Source organism: Ranitomeya imitator, chromosome 4 (assembly GCF_032444005.1).
Source record: "Ranitomeya imitator isolate aRanImi1 chromosome 4, aRanImi1.pri, whole genome shotgun sequence".
Taxonomy (NCBI): domain Eukaryota; kingdom Metazoa; phylum Chordata; class Amphibia; order Anura; family Dendrobatidae; genus Ranitomeya; species Ranitomeya imitator.
Genome location: NC_091285.1, coordinates 7686103 through 7702297, shown reverse-complemented (window position 1 = coordinate 7702297; position 16195 = coordinate 7686103). Strand labels below are relative to the sequence as shown.

At 46.1% G+C, this 16195-nt stretch overlaps 1 protein-coding gene across 1 annotated transcript in view; it reads left to right on the top strand.

Moving 5' to 3' along the window:
• LOC138674972 (zinc finger CCCH-type antiviral protein 1-like) overlaps window positions 1-2844 on the top strand; it is an 81878-nt gene extending 79034 nt beyond the window's left edge. Inside the window, exon 13 of the mRNA XM_069762861.1 lies at window positions 1093-2844. Coding sequence (XP_069618962.1) covers window positions 1093-1370 — 278 coding nt within the window. The 3' untranslated portion in view covers window positions 1371-2844. The remainder of the gene's footprint in view (window positions 1-1092) is intronic.
• The last annotated feature ends 13351 nt before the right edge of the window (window positions 2845-16195 follow it).

Here is a 16195-nt window from a genome sequence, read left to right as displayed (position 1 = left end):
ATTGGGGGCAGTACTGAGCCAAGTCGGGCCGGACGGCCAAGAACACCCGGTAGCTTACCTGAGTCGGAAACTACTGCCCCGTGAAGTGAGCTATGCCGCCATCGAGAAGGAGTGCCTGGCAATAGTATGGGCACTCAAAAAGTTACAACCATATTTGTATGGACGACAGTTTTCCCTCCTAACGGACCATAATCCCCTAGTCTGGCTTAATCAGGTCTCCGGAGACAACGCCAGATTACTGCGGTGGAGTTTATCGCTACAACCTCTGGACTTCACCATCCACTACAGACCCGGCAAACAAAATGGTAACACCGATGGACTAAGTTGACAAACGGAACTTGTACCAACCCCATAAACTTCGGTCATCCCCAAACCGATCCGTTCAGGATCAGACTGTGTATGCCGGTCGCGTCGCTGAAAAGGGGAGCCGTGTTACAGAACCCCCCAGCACCAAGAATGTTATGCAGTATATGTATGTATAATAGTTTCCATGTGAAATGCATCAGTCCACAGGCTGCGCCTCTGGACAAGATATTCTCTTTCTGACCTCCCCCCACCTTTGTAATTCCCACAGTAAATAGCGTCAGGCTCCGGCCCCCTGCGGCTATTGTAATGTATGTCTGGCCTGCTGTTTTCCTATTGGCCTGCCCTGTGTATCTGTGTTATATATTCTGTGTGCTGTAAATAAAGGGTGTTCTTAGACTGGAAATACCTGGAGAAGCAGTCAGCTTTTATATAATCTCATGTAATCAAGAAATTCCTGCCAGCGACCTTCATTCAGAATCTAGCAAAAGCAGATTGGACCTCCTGAAACACGGGGTGGTACTGAAAGAGGTACCCCAGCTTGGTAGACTCCGTTACACTGACCCCTTTACATTTGTGCTCTGTTCTTTAAAAGCTAGAGGAAGCCCCGACATCCAGGTTAGTTACTTTGTTTGCAGTTATAGCGGTGATCTATAAGCTTTTGCTATTGAGCCTTATACAGCTATATCTCCCTCCATGACTGGCCACCTCAGGTATCTGTTATGTGTGATTTATTACTGACGTCATCACTCAGGAGTATCTTGTAAGCTGTTGTCATTCTCTCCATAGGAAGCTACTTTGCCCGAGACGCCTCGTACTCCCATGACTACTCCACATCGACATCTAGCGGGACACGGGCGATGTTCATAGCTCGGGTGCTGGTGGGAGACTACTTGACTGGAAACCCCCAAATGAAGCGCCCACCTCTGAGACCCGGCAGCAGCTCGCAGTACTATGACTCCTGTGTGGACAACACCATTGATCCCTCCATCTTTGTGGTGTTCGAGAAGCATCAGATCTACCCGGAATATCTCCTGGAATATGAAGAAGAGCAGAAAAATTACTAAAATGCTAAATGTACAACTTTAATTACATTACATCTATCACAGTCCACAGCAGAAGAGGAAGAGGGGTGGTAGATAGAGCCAATGGGGCCCTTCAGCTTCAGGACAGTGGGCATCGGGTGGCCCTTTTTACCTTGAACAGTACTAGTCCTTCGACTAGATGGAAAGGTGTTTTTTTTATGTTCTTGAGTTTTTTTTCGCTTATGGTATTTACCGATCAGGTTAATTGTTTTTATATTTTGATAGATCGGACTTTTCTGAACGCGGCGATATCACATATGTGTATTTTTTTACAACAATTTTAATATCTTTATTTTTTCAATGGGGGAAAGAGGGGTGATTTGAACATTTTTCATATTTTATGAAACTTTTTCCTTTACTTTTCACTGTTATTGTTAGCTCTCTTAGGGGACTCATAGATGCGATTCTCAGATCACTTCTGCTATATACAGCGATGCCACAGCATCGCTGTATATAGCAAAAATCACAGTCTCCTTTGAAGTCCATCCACAGACAGGGTTTTCAAGGAGCTCCATAATGACAAGCACATGGGTCTTCAGGTGACCCTGGCTGTTGATGACAAACCATCAGCAACCCTGATCACGTCACAGGCACGCCGATGAGCAAAGAGAATGACGCTCACCCCATGCCGGCACGTGTTAAATGCCACTGTCACATAGTTACCATTAATACATGAATAAAGCAATAGAACAACTACTAGTGCAAAAATCTATCACAAGAACTGTGATGGAAATATATATATCATATAGATCTCACTTGCATGTATACTCCTTTATAATCATATATACACTATAATCAATTGCTTAAAATGGCTTACATAAACTGATATAAGCCAGACAGACTGTTCGGGGATTTCCAGCAGAAAGCGGAACAGCACCAGATGTATTAAGTGATGATCAGATGTCTCAACTTTGTCCAAGATGCCGAAAGATGCAGAAAGCTACATTTTAGTTGCTTAATCAGCATCCATATGTGCATTAATCACAATATTCCATATATATTTAGATAACCAATGTCACGGATCCCTACTTCGTGGGGTCACTTATTCGTCACGTGCCTGCTCTCACACGTGACTTGGGGTTGTGCCTGCAAGGGTTAATCTATCTCCCCACCCTCAGTCCAGCATTCAACCTCTGTCCTATGCTGTAATGGAAGCATAAATCACACACCGACCCAGGCCACACACCCGCTCATACGCGCTGCCACCACTCACCGAATACACGGGCAATGAGTCCCAGAAATAATAATACTAATAAAAATATATCTATCACTCATAAGGCTCACATATCTTAGGCTATGGATTCTTTTAGAACATTCAAGGTTCAACTTGTTAAAGTTTTATACTTTAAAAACAAAAGGGTCAGTGCTTACAATAAGAAAAGGTATAAAAATATGATAATAAAAGGACATACAACTTATGCAAAACAGTATCAAAATAAACAGGAGAAAACTTACAGAAATTATCTAACTGGTAGTTGCTTTCTGCTCCCTGAGGGAGTGGGGTGAATGGAGTTGGTGGAACACATCAGCTTCTCAGGCTGCCCTCACATGTGAACACAATTCCCTGTCTGCAGCCTAAATTTATAACTTTGGTCTGGAGGTCAGGTTTCTAGACCGGCCCCTAAGGTTAATATCATAATTGCTGGCTTTCTGATTGGCCACGGCCGCTCTACTAATGAATATATTATTTTCTCTTTTGAGACACTTGTGAAAAGGCTCTCAGGAATAGATCACCTCAGGCCGCAATTAGCATTTCCCATCCAAGACCTAAGAGGTGCCAAATGTTATCTTATTCTTGGCTCTAGCTAGACCTCCTGGTGAGATATGGAGACAGAATTTCTACTAGTCCCAAGGAAGTACCTATTAACACCTAGGTGCGACTTGCCTTCAGGACAGGTGTTACATTATCACTAGTCACACATATAACCCTAGACATATGTCACTAGACACATATAGATATATATATACACATATTTCACCACAACCAATAACAGAGGAGCTAGACAATATGGTAATTAACTAACCACCCCTAACCACCTTCTTTCTATATGCAATTATAAATCCATGTATGTACAATAAATCATCAGTATTGGTGGAATGTTATAGGAAAGGCCGGAGCAAGCCGTAACCCCTCCCCCCACGGCGTAGGCGGAGGCCTGCATGACAATGGGGGGAGAGGGGTAGGAAATAGGATAATGAGGGGGGAGGAAGATTCGGGCCCGGGGGTTTGTGGGAATTTGGGGAGGTAATGGTCACTTCCCGCTCTTTGTGGATCCGAGCAGTCATCATCAACATCATCAGAACCACCATCAATACATGAATATAGCACCGTAATAACCATTAGTACATGAATACAGCATCAGAACCACCATCAGTAGATTAATACATCACCAGAAGCGCTATCAGTGTATGAATACAGCACCATGACCATCATTAGTACATGAATTCAGCACTGAGATGAACGGCCATGTCACTTCAGTTCATAACTCTAAACACAGCCAACAGAAGAGAGAGACCTGTGTTGTATCAGGCAGACTGAACCCTACCAACATCTTGTATCAGAGCCACTTCTGATTTAAAAGGCGACAGAAATATTTCTTGATTACAAGCTTACACTTAGGGTATGTGCACACGTCAAGATTTCTTGCAGAAATTTTCCTGACAAAAAACGGACATTTCTGCCCAAAATCCGCATGCGTTTTTTTCATTTTTGACGCGTTTTTGACATGTTTGTGGTGCGTTTTTTGTGCGTTTTTTCCCAAATGCATAGAATAGCGGGAAAAATGCAGAAAATCCACAAAATTAATGAACATGCTGCTTTTTTTTTACCGCGATGTGTTTTTTTTGCGGACAAAAATGCATCATATGCACAAAAATATGCGCGAAAAAACCTGAACGTGTGCACATAGCCTTACACTCAACACAATGTTCATGCTGTCCTCAGTCAGCTACAATGTGGACACATTTCAGTGGCCTGGCAACTTTGACATCAATGTGCCCTTCTCATGTCCTAAATGTAGAAATCAAGTGAAGTACACTAATGCCGCCACTGGTTTCAAAAGTGGTGGAAGATGTGGAAAGTCAATTGTTTTTAAATTTTCTAAAAGAAAAGGAAATTGCATACATATGATTGCGTTGCTCTGATGCAACCGGAAATGGCAGGGTTTGATTCCATCTCCAATGATCCCATTGCTAAACTGGTTTTGAGTTTGCTGAAGATCCAGATACCAAAAGGCTGGTCGATTCTACACTGGATATGCTGTGGATATTCAGCATAAGGTAATAAAAGCTGTATCTCTCCGTCCTCATCTGTCGACACAGGAGGTAGAGTTCATGGCGCTCACTTAGCCGTGTAGGGCACCAAAGAGTAAGACAGCCAATGGGTATGCAGACCGTAGTGATGCTTTCAGAATTTCTCAAGATTATGGAAAGCTAAATGTTAGGAAGCATCAAATGACAAGCACATTGAAAATGAAGAGCACGCGCAAGCCGTGATGAAGGCTCTATTGTTACCGAATATGCTCAGCATAGTGAAAATAAAAGCTCACACTGGCGAAGCGGGAGGAAATGCACCCACCAAGGCAGCAGGGAAGAGACCCAAAGTGGAAAGTCTTGTACCAAAGCCGACCACGACCTCAGTAGCACCCGTCACTCCTGATATTCTTCAATTCCTACAAGAGCAGATGGCTCAACAGGAAAATAATAACCTCGGGCTTCCAGTTGTGTTGACCTTTCCTATTACCCCAACTTCAGCTTTTTTAGTTGCATCCAGATAACATCTGTATGGTTTCCTTTTCCTACTGCTGACTATTCAGAATGTAACGGGTCCACTATTGCCCTCACACAGTGTCTATTGCTTGATGCTAAACTCAGTCCTAGACGTCACTGTGTAAACATTATCCTGCAAAACCTAATATTAGGCTTTACCTCAAATGGTACCGAACATCAGGAAAAGATGATGGAATTACTACGCACCACCTCGTATTTCAAATGGATTGCTTGTCTATTCAATGAAACGTATACCAAAATATTGTATATTGTATGTGGACATCAATGTGGTCATGAGCCCCATAAGAGCATGTGGACATCAAGCCTATCCATCAATTTCACAGGACATCACACCAGAGTAAGCGGTAAAGATTTTCATAGACAACAAGCCTAGACCCATCTGGTAGAAATGTAGCCCCATGGTGTAGCCCCATCATGTAGCCCCATCATGTAGCCCCATCGTGTAGCTCCATCATGTAGCCCCATCGTGTAGCCCTATCATGTAGCCCCATCTTGTAGCTCCATCGTGTAGCCCCATCTTTTAGCTCCATCGTGTAGCCCCATCTTGTAGCTCCATCATGTAGCTCCATCGTGTAGCCTCATCTTGTAGCCCCATCATGTGGCCCTATTGGGTAGCCCCATCTTGTGGCCTCATCGTATAGCCTTATCTTGTGGCCCCATCATGCAGTCCCATCTTGTAGCCCAATCATGTTGCCCCATCTTGTAACCCCATCATGTAGCCCCATTGTGTGGCCCCATCGTGTGGCCCCATCATATAGCCCCATCTTGTGGCTCAATCATGTAGTCCCATCTTGTAGCCCCATTCTGTAGCCCTATCGTTCAGCCCCATCTTGTGGCCCCTTCATGTAGCCCTCTTGTAGCCCCATCTTGTAGTCCTATCTTGTAGCCCCATCTTGTAGTCCCATCTTGTAGCCCCATCTTGTAGTCCTATCTTGTAGCCCCATCTTGTAGTCCTATCTTGTGCCCCATCTTGTAGTCCTATCTTGTAGTCCTATCTTGTAGCCCCATCTTGTAGTCCTATCTTGTAGCCCCATCTTGTAGTCCTATCTTGTAGCCCCATCTTGTAGTCCTATCTTGTGGCCCCCATCATGTAGCCCCATCTTGTGGCCCCATCATGTAGTCCCATCTTGTAGCCCTATTGTATAGCCCCATCGTGTAGCCCCACTTTGTGGCCCCATCATGTAGCCCCCTCTTGTAGCCCCATTGTGTAGCCCCATCTTGTAGCCCCATCTTGTATTCCCATCGTGTAGTCCCATCGTGTAGCCCCATCGTGTAGCCCCATTGTGTAGCCCCATCTTGTAGCCCCATCTTGTAGTCCCATTTTTTAGCCCTATCTTGTAGCCCCATCTTGTAGTCCCATTTTTAGCCCTATCTTGCAGCCCCATTGTCATGATTCACACCGTGACCGTCACCCCCACGTCACGGATCGGGGTGACTTTAGGCCAACAGACGGCTATCACATGTGCAGGCGGGCTTATCTTAGTTATCCCTCCACTGCTACAATGTGATGAAAAAAACACACACAAGTCTATGGACCTCTTAGTTTACAGCAGGGGCTTATTCTAGTTATCCCACTGCTCTTCAATATAACATATAACACGAACTGCAGGAATTTATGTATATCCCGCTTTACTGTTCTGCTTGCAGCTCTCTGGCACCCCCCCCCCCCCCCTTACCCTCAGGTCAGATTAGGTACTGCACCTAGGGTAATTAGTCACCAGAAAGGCTGCCTGCTATGTACTGGCAATTGTACACGCTGCAGCAAGGCGATAACTACTCCCACTCAGGCAGGAACAATAATTATCAACGCCGCCGTCGCTACAACGACTCCCAAATACCCAGAACACGGTATGCTGCCACCAGCTTCATTTAAACGGGTTTGAAGCTAACCCAAAACAGTAGCGTAATTCCCTTCAGAAGACTTAGGGTACGTTTTAGAGAAGAAGAATGAATCTAGTATTTTAAATATTATACTCCATAAAAGATTTAAGGCAGTGTTTATAAAAAGTGATATAAATATGTTACAATATGAGACAATTGAAAATATGTACAAGGTAATTATAAAAATAACAGGGGTTAAATGAGAAATTAACACTTACATGTGTTCAGGATATTGCAGGCAAACAGGCTAGTGGGTGGAGTTCCCATAGGTCCCAGTCCCAGGGCTAGCAATCAGGGCTCCTCAGGTAAAACTAACTGCTTGGTGCCTGGCAGAAACTTATAAACTGCAGCCCATGACATCACCAACAGGGCTGGTTTACCCAGACCCTCCTCTCTCCTCGGCCTTATAGTTTTCTCCAACAATTCTTATAATTTGTGTATTTTCGGTCCAGAACATGTCAGAATCATAACACACCCAGCATTCACCTTATTTTAAAATTGGCTTCCTAATGAGACCAAATTTGTGCTATTTGGGATGCACAGTTCCAGAGAAATCTATACTTTGTACCTGATGGAGTCAGAGGCTCATGTTTACAGTGGCTGACAGATCCGCTGATGGACGTTAACAATATGTACTTTTTATTTTCCTAGCCTAAATCATTGGCCCAATATCTTGCAATATTAGGACAAAGAACCTCATGTATTTAAAAGAGAGATCAAACCAGTTTCAGCTGGTACCATTGTCTATGCAGCTATCCCCCTCGTAAAAATACCTTTGCTCCCAGGCCAGAAGCAATAAAATCTCTTCTACACACACATTCAGAAACACACAAAGAAGGGGGGTGTTAATTCACTGCTTGTGCTGGGTTGAGGAGCACTTTCTTGAAAATCTACATCACTTGTGTCCCGCAAAAACCCTGTACCTGACCTTACAATGCCACAAGTTTCTATTTCCCCCTGTGAAGCATTCTCCTCCCATAAATATTCCGCCCCATCCTCCTCCTCCTCTTCGTCCACCACCTCATCCAGGAAAGTTCCCTGAGCAGACAATGGCTGACTGTCATCAAGGGTTCCCTCCTCCTCGGCTGCAGACGCATGCTCCTTGATGTGCATCAAACTTTGCATTAGCAGACGCATTAGTGGAATGCTCATGCTTATGATGGCGTCGTCCGCACTGACCAGCTGTGTGCATTCCTCAAAACACTGAAGGACTTGACAGAGGTCTTGTAGCTTCGACCACTGCACACCAGACAACTCCATGTCTGCCATCCAAGTGCCTGCCAGTGTATGTGTATCCTCCCACAAATACATGACAGCACGCCTCTGTTCGCACAGCCTCTGAAGCATGTGCAGTGTGAAGTTCCACCTTGTTGCCACGTCGATTATTAGGCGGTGCTGGGGAAGATTCAGCGATCGCTGATGGTTAAGCATACGGCTGGAGTGTTCAGGCGACCGGCAGATGTGGGAGCAAAGTCTGCGAACCTTCAGGGGCAGGGCTGGTAACCCCGGATAATTTTTCAGGAAGCACTGCACCACCAGGTTCAAGGTGTGAGCCAGGCAAGGTATGTGTTTCAGTTCTGAAAGGGCTATGGCAGCCATAAAATTCCTTCCGTTATCACTGACTACCTTGCCTGCCTCAAGATGTACACTGCCCAGCCATGACTCAGTTTCTTGCTGCAAGTACTCGGCCAGTACGTCCGCGGTGTGTCTGTTGTCACCCAAACACTTCATTTGCAGCACAGCCTGCTGACGCTTACCACTAGCTGTTCCATAATGGGACACCTCGTGTGCAACACTGACAGCTGCGGATGGAGTGGTCGTGCGACTGCGCTCTGTGGACGGTCTTTCGCTTCTGGAGGAGGAGGGGTGGTGAACGCCTACAGCCAACTGTTTCCTAGACCGTGGGCTAGGCAGAACTGTGCCAGTATTGTTGTCCCCTGTGGACCCTGCATCCACCACATTAACCCAGTGTGCGGTAATGGACACGTAACGTCCCTGGCCATGCCTACTGGTCCATGCATCAGTTGTGAGGTGCGCCTTTCTACTGACTGATTGCCAGAGTGCATGGACAATGCGGTCTTTGACATGTTGGTGTAGTGCTGGGATGGCTTTTCTCGCAAAGAAGTGTCAATTGGGTAGGTCATAGCGTGGTACTGCGTAGGCCATCAGGGCTTTGAAAGCTTCGCTTTCAACCAAACGGTAGAGCATCATCTCTAGCGAGATTAGTCGAGCAATATAATAATAATTTTTATTTATATAGCGCCAACATATTCCGCAGTGCTTTACAAATTATAGAGGGGACTTGTACAGACAATAGACATTACAGCAATGTAGCTGTTCAAACCTGTGTACGCGGATGAGAGGAAGAGTACTTTCTTTTCCTATCGAGAGTCTCTTGTAGGCTGAGCTGGACTGGAGAGCTGCATATGATGGAACTAGCGGGGTGGTGGTGGACATGGCAGATTGAGAGAAGCTTGGCGATGGTAATCTTGATGTTGGCCTACCGACAGTGTTTCCTACCAAGAACCTTGCGATTCCCTGACTGTTTTGGCTGTGCGACAATACCTCCACATTTGCTGTTGGTGGTGTCATAACCGGTGGGAATCCAGCGAGAGAAGCAATGTTGCGTTGCTGACTAGCTTCAATATGAGCAGGTGCAGCAACGGTACGGGACGTTTGGTAGTTAGTCCATGCTTCCAAGTGCATGCTGGTTAAATGTCTACGCATGCACGTTGTATTTAAATTTAGAACATTCTGCTGTCTGCTAAAGGTCTTGGATCATTTCTTACATATAACTTTGCACTGATCATTCGGATCTTGGTTAAAAAATTGCCACACTGCACTCTTCCTACTATGGAATACCTTTTCAGGTTTTGCACGCCGTGCTACTGCCACCGGATTGCAATGCTGTACTACACCTGTTGTGGTTTTTGACAAACGTTTTTGGCCTGATACGGGCCTGCCAGATGACAACTTTTGCGATGTAGATGGCTGCTGCAGATCATCCGCCTCCGCTTCTGAGCTACAGGCTGCGGCACCCTCTTCCCCCAATGGCTGCCAATCTGGGTCAACAACTGGGTCATCTATCACCTCCTCTTCAATGTCATGTGCACCTTCCTCTGTGTCACCGTGTAAGGTGCTATAGCATTCGGGACGGGGCACCATAGTCTCATCAGGGTCAGATTCTGGCTCAGTACACTGCGAGGGCAATGTAGTGATCTGAGTCAATGGAACAGCATTATAATCTAGCTGTGGCTGTGCATCTGTGCACTCCATGTCCGATTCTTCTTGTAATGGGCAGCTAACAATTTCCCTTTCTAACCCAGGCACGGTATGTGTAAAGAGCTCCATGGAGTAACCTGTAGTGTCGCCTGACGCATCCTTCACTTTTGTTTTGGGTGAAGGACACAAGGAAGCAACTTTTTCCGGACATGGAGCATCCACTGGCGACTCGCTGGTTTTAGATTTTGAAGCTTCTGAAGAGGAGGTGAAAGAGCTGGAGGCTGAGTCAGCAAGGAAAGCCAAAACTTGTTCCTGCTGCTCCGGCTTTAAAAGCTGTTTTCCTCCTCCCAGATAAGGGAGCCTTCGAGGCCTTGTGTAGCCAGACGATGACGCTGCCTCTACACCTCGAGCCTTTGGTGCTATCTTGCTTTTCCCAGTACCACCAGATGCTCCACTACCACACCCACCATGATTACCAGTTGGCAACCACCGCCCACGGCCTCTTCCACCAGACTTCCTCATTTTTGCTGAAATGTTACCAAAATAACAACCGTTATATGTTAAACAAGGTAGAAGGTGTATATTAACTATTGGAGAATTTATATCTTCCTTTTTTTGGCGGGAAGACAGCAGGAAAAAACAGGCCCTGTGTATTACACGACACAATGTACAAGGCAGAACGTGGCTAGCAGATATACGCCAAACAGAACTCACGTAGATCCACTTCATGGCAATTTAAAGCTCCCTTTTTTTTGTTGGGGGGAGACTGCAGGAAATAACAGGCCCTGTGTATTAGACCACACAATGGACAAGGTAGAACGTTGCTGGCAGATATACGCCAAACAGAACTCACGTTAATCCACTTAGTGGCAATTTAAAGCAGCCTTTTTTTTGTTTTTGTGGGAGACTGCAGGAATAAACAGGCCCTGTGTGTTAAACTACACACACTGTACAAAGCAGAACGTGGCTGCCGGATATAAAAAAAAATACAAGGGCTATAGTAGAATTTCAATCTCCCAACAATGATCAAAGGACAAGTATGGCAGCAATAAAAAGGACTGCTGCACACAAAAAGAGTGTGGACAAAGAAACAAGAGAACTGTGCAGAAAGAAGCAACAGGATTTTTGCTTTGAAAAAAGCAGTTGGTTTGCACAGCGGCGTACACACAGCAATGCAGCTATCAGGGAGCCTTATAAGGCAGCCTAAGCTACAGAGCTAATGCACCAAAAAAAAACCTCCACTGTCCCTGCAAAGAAAAGGTGGTGTTGGACAGTGGAAATCGCTACAGCACAAGCAGTTTGGGGGTTAATATTCCCTGCCTAACGCTATCCCTGCTTCTGACGAAGGTGCAGCAACCTCTCCCTATGCTCAGATCGGCAGAAGTAAGATGGCGGTCGGCGTGCACGCCCCTTTGTAGCCCCTGTGATGCCGCAGAAAGCAAGCCAATTACTGCCATGTCCTTCTCTAAGATGGTGGGGACCGAGACCTATGTCATCACGTTGCCCACACTCTGCGTGCGCCTTCATTGGCTGAGAAATGGCTCTTAAAGCATCATACGAAACGCGACTTTGGCGCGCAGATCGCAGACCTCATGGCCGATCCCACAGTGGGATCGGGTCGGGTTTCACGAAACCCGACTTTGCCAAAAGTCGGCGATTTATGAAAATGTCCGGTCAGTTTCGCTCAACCCTAGCTGAGAGTCCGGGCTTCTCACTTCTGAGCAGCTGCCTCTAGCTGCGTCTCACATGGCAGTCTCTCTGCTTCTCCAGCATCACATCTCAGCATTCTATACAGCAGAGACTAGACCCCACACCCCAACACACACACTTTCCTGCTTTTTTTTTCCTCAGCACAGACATGTAGAAACAGCAGGGTCCTAATGCTCTCCTGATGTTGTTACAGTTCACCCTCTTACATGTACACCCGAGTTACTAACATCTCTGCAACTCGGGCTCCTTAGTTTTCCAGCGGCTGTTTACAGTGAGATAGGGAAGGATATGTGCCCACAAAATGGCCCTTTCTACCTCAGTAATACATACTCCCCTTTTGCACCGAACAACAGACTGCTTTCCAGAACGAGTTGCCCCACCCAAATGCATAGGTTCCTCAGATGACTCAGACCAGGTTTCCCTTAGCCCCAGACCTCTCGCACATTGGGGTGTCTCTTTATGTCTCTGGCGAAGATGACGATCCACCCGAATATCCAGAGACATGGCTGCCTCAAGGGAAACTGGAGTCTCATAAAGAGCTAAGGCATCTTTCCCCTTACTGATAGTCCTTCACAGAACTGGCTGTGGAACGCAGGGTCATTCCACTTAGTGTCAGTGGACCACCTCCAAAACTCAGAGAAATGCTCAACCTTGAGCCCATCTCCATGCTAAAGCTGAGATAGTGTTGACTCAACCAAGGAGAAATGGTCGAGGTCATCGTATATGAGACTCAGAGCCAGAAAACATTTCTCCACTGTCTGGAGAGACTGGGAATCAGATGGGAGAGAGAAAGCTCATGCTTGGGAGTCACCATGAAGGAGCGAGATTATTACCCCCACACGTTGCTCCTCGGTTACTGAGGAACAAGGACATAATCTGAAGTACGGTTTACAAGCCTCCCTGAAAACAACAAACTTGTCACATCCTCCAGAGAATCTGTCAGGAAAAGCGAACTTGGGCTCCACTAAGGGTTGCCTGGGAGTCACGGTCCCCAAACCTGATGTGCTAGGCTGCTGTAAAATGACAGTGCGTAGATCTGCCACCTCCAGGCTGAGTAGCTGCAGTTGCCCTGTCAGAGCAGTGATAGGATCCATAATGGATCATAAAACGGTTTAGGTCAGTGGTAATGTTACTACTCTGTTGTCAGGAGTCCCAGGACCAGGGACTCCTTCCCTTTCCCTAACGCTACGGCAACATACCTCACCCTGTTTCCCGGATTACTTCTGATGGTGAAGACACCAGGGCCATGTACCTTGCCTTAGCTCTTGAATCCGCCATCAGTCTGTACCCTTCCCCCATCCAGGGAAGAGGGGAGTAGTAGTACACCGTAATACACCAACCAGACTAAATAGGTAATACAAACAGAAATAACAAAAATTACCAAACCTACAAATATACTTACACAGACAACAGAGGAATGCAGCGGAGAGCGCAGGATGAGGTTAAGCCAAATTAGGAAAAGAAATGGAATTATCACACACTTAAAACCTAGCAACAGTCACAGATAAATCCACCAAATGCCTTCTCCAATAACAACCACCAACCTCCAGAAATGCAGCATAAGTTATCTCTGACAATGAGTGCTAGTAAGGGCCCAGATTATACAAGAGATGGGAGTGGCTAACAGTGCACAGTTGAGGGCCTTATTACAGGAAAGTTTCCAGGAAATCTCAACTGAGCAGATTAACCCCTGCACTGCTAAAAGATATTTACACTGTTTAATATGAAGGTGAAGTGCTTCTATACACTGCAGGAGTAGGAGAAATCAGACACTGCAGTTGTCTGGCTCCTCTCTGTTGCGGTAAACCTATGACATTAGATAGTTAGAAAATGGATTATGGTTGTGGGGTTGCCAATGCTGGGGCCACTCCGGGTTTAATTTAATTAAAGGCTGCTGTGGCCAGTTTACCAAAGTTTCAAGAAGTCATGTGTCTTATTTACTGACAGTAATTAGGTGTGTGATGAATATTGGAGATATAACTTCATGCCAATCATTTGCATCTTTTTTGACCAGGGATTATAATACCCTCTTTCTTATGTCCAGCAGGGACTCAGCAGAAAGTCAAATATTCTCCAAGATTCAAGGAGAAAGCTGGCACCTAGCTCAATGGGGGTATCAAGCCTCCAAAGACTAGTCTACAAGTGAAAGATCTCATGCCTTGAGTCAGCTCAGAGCAGGACAAAGGCTTGCGTGCAATACGCTGAAGCTGCCAAATAGCATTTCAGGAACCTGATTCCATAAGGAGTTATGGAAATGTTATACATCCTAATCATACATCATGCATGTGAAGATGCAGCATTATATCTTAATTAACCAGACGATAATTGCTTCAGTAGGCCCATGGACACGAGCTAGAGTTCATGTGAGAATGACTGTTTACCCTTATTGTCATTGATTTATTGTTTAGTGGCTACTATTTGCTGACTGGCTGTTGATTAACTTGTCCTAGGATTGTTCTACTATCTTTGGGAAACAAAACCACAATGTTTGAATGTTTGTTAATATGTTGATGACCCATTCGTGCTCTGCAATATGAAGGACAATCTATGCATGTTTTTTGAACATTCCAGCAGTGAGGGATGGCCTCCTTCCACCTTCCCCCAAGCCTGTGGTGGAATGCATAAATGAAAAGTTGTGACCTATAAAAAAGAAGGATCTGCCTGTGTTCAGAGGGACAGAGAGACAGATAACCAGAGGTTCTGCCAAGACATCAAAACATCCAGGGAACCCTACAGTACTACTGCCAATACATCATCGCTCCATCACGAGGAATATGGATCTATCATTCTACAGGAAACAACCTAGGGGACCTTGGCCCCGGTTGGAAGAATACAGATCTGCTCCATTTACCATCGCTGAACCATGGATATGTTTGCAGAAAGCCAGGATTGGTACACGCCAGTCGCCTGGCTCCATGGAGATGTTTGGAGAAGCCAAATTGTGACCCTCGGGTCACCTGGTCTTGTACCTGAATGGACTGTCATCTTCCTACGCTTGTCGCCACCTCCTCTCTGTGTGCATGGCGGAGTCTGTATTGCCCCAATGGAGCGGAGCTGCTCGCCGACCACCGCCACAGAGGCACTGCAACAGCAGGGCAGACGGCCTGATGCCTCACAACTCCCATGCTGCAAGACTGAGTCCCCATGACTCCAGACCATGCCGCCCCACCAGCACAAAACAACAGCAGTGCGGCACTGTCTGGAGTCATGGGGACTCTATTTTGCAGCATGGGTGCTGTGGGGCACCAGGCTATCTGTCTTGCTGCTGCGACTAGGGTTAGCACTCGGCTTTGCTCCGTGTGGGCGATGGAAGCTTCCTTCATTTAGGGTTGGTGCTGTGTAGCGGCAATTGTTGCTGCGATTTTCTGCTGATGGGGTGGTGCGGTCTGAAGACACGAGCCGTCTGCCCTGCTTGTGCATTGCGGCTGTGGTGGTGGTCATCACGCGACTCCACTCGCGGTAACACCCACTGCGAGGTTTGCCGTGACGTGGCAGTGGCCTTCATACAGATTGATCAGAATGTTAAACTAAGAACCTCATGTTCAGTTCTATATAATTTTGCCTAGCGACTTTAGATCATTGTATGATTTTTGGAGGTGCGGGTCATGCGTTTTTAAATATATAATTTAACCTTGGATTTCTCTTTTTTACCTCGATCCACAAATTCACACGACTGTTTCTCAGCTTAACTTTCCATGATACCTGGGTTCGTTTCTGGCCTGATATAATCCCGTTAATGGACGGGGCTCAATATCAAAAGAGAAACTGGTGGCAGTCCTAACAGGCTGGCAGCACTCTGTTTCACTGGTGTTAGTGAAAAGATCTTCTCAGCCTCTCAGGGTTGTGAGCGAGTGTAGTGCCATGTCAGTGACTATGTGGGCCACGTCCTCTCACTCCTGGTACATCCCTGGGCCCATGTGAACAGGGGTCGTCTGTGTAAAATTGTACCAAGCTAACCTTACGTGTTACTCGGGTATGCTGAATGTCACATTGGTGAAATTCTTTGATCCATCTGACGTACAAGTGACGTCAGGCGGGGAGGCGAGGTGCAGGCTCATCACAAGGTGTTATGGGCTAAGGCATAATTAACGATTGGATCACTGGGAGTTAGTTAGAAAAGTTGCACCAATAACTATTGTGCTGAAGTTCATGCATTTTGCTTACAATGCCTTAGGCACGAAGAAAAGTGGTCCCACCCAGTTCTG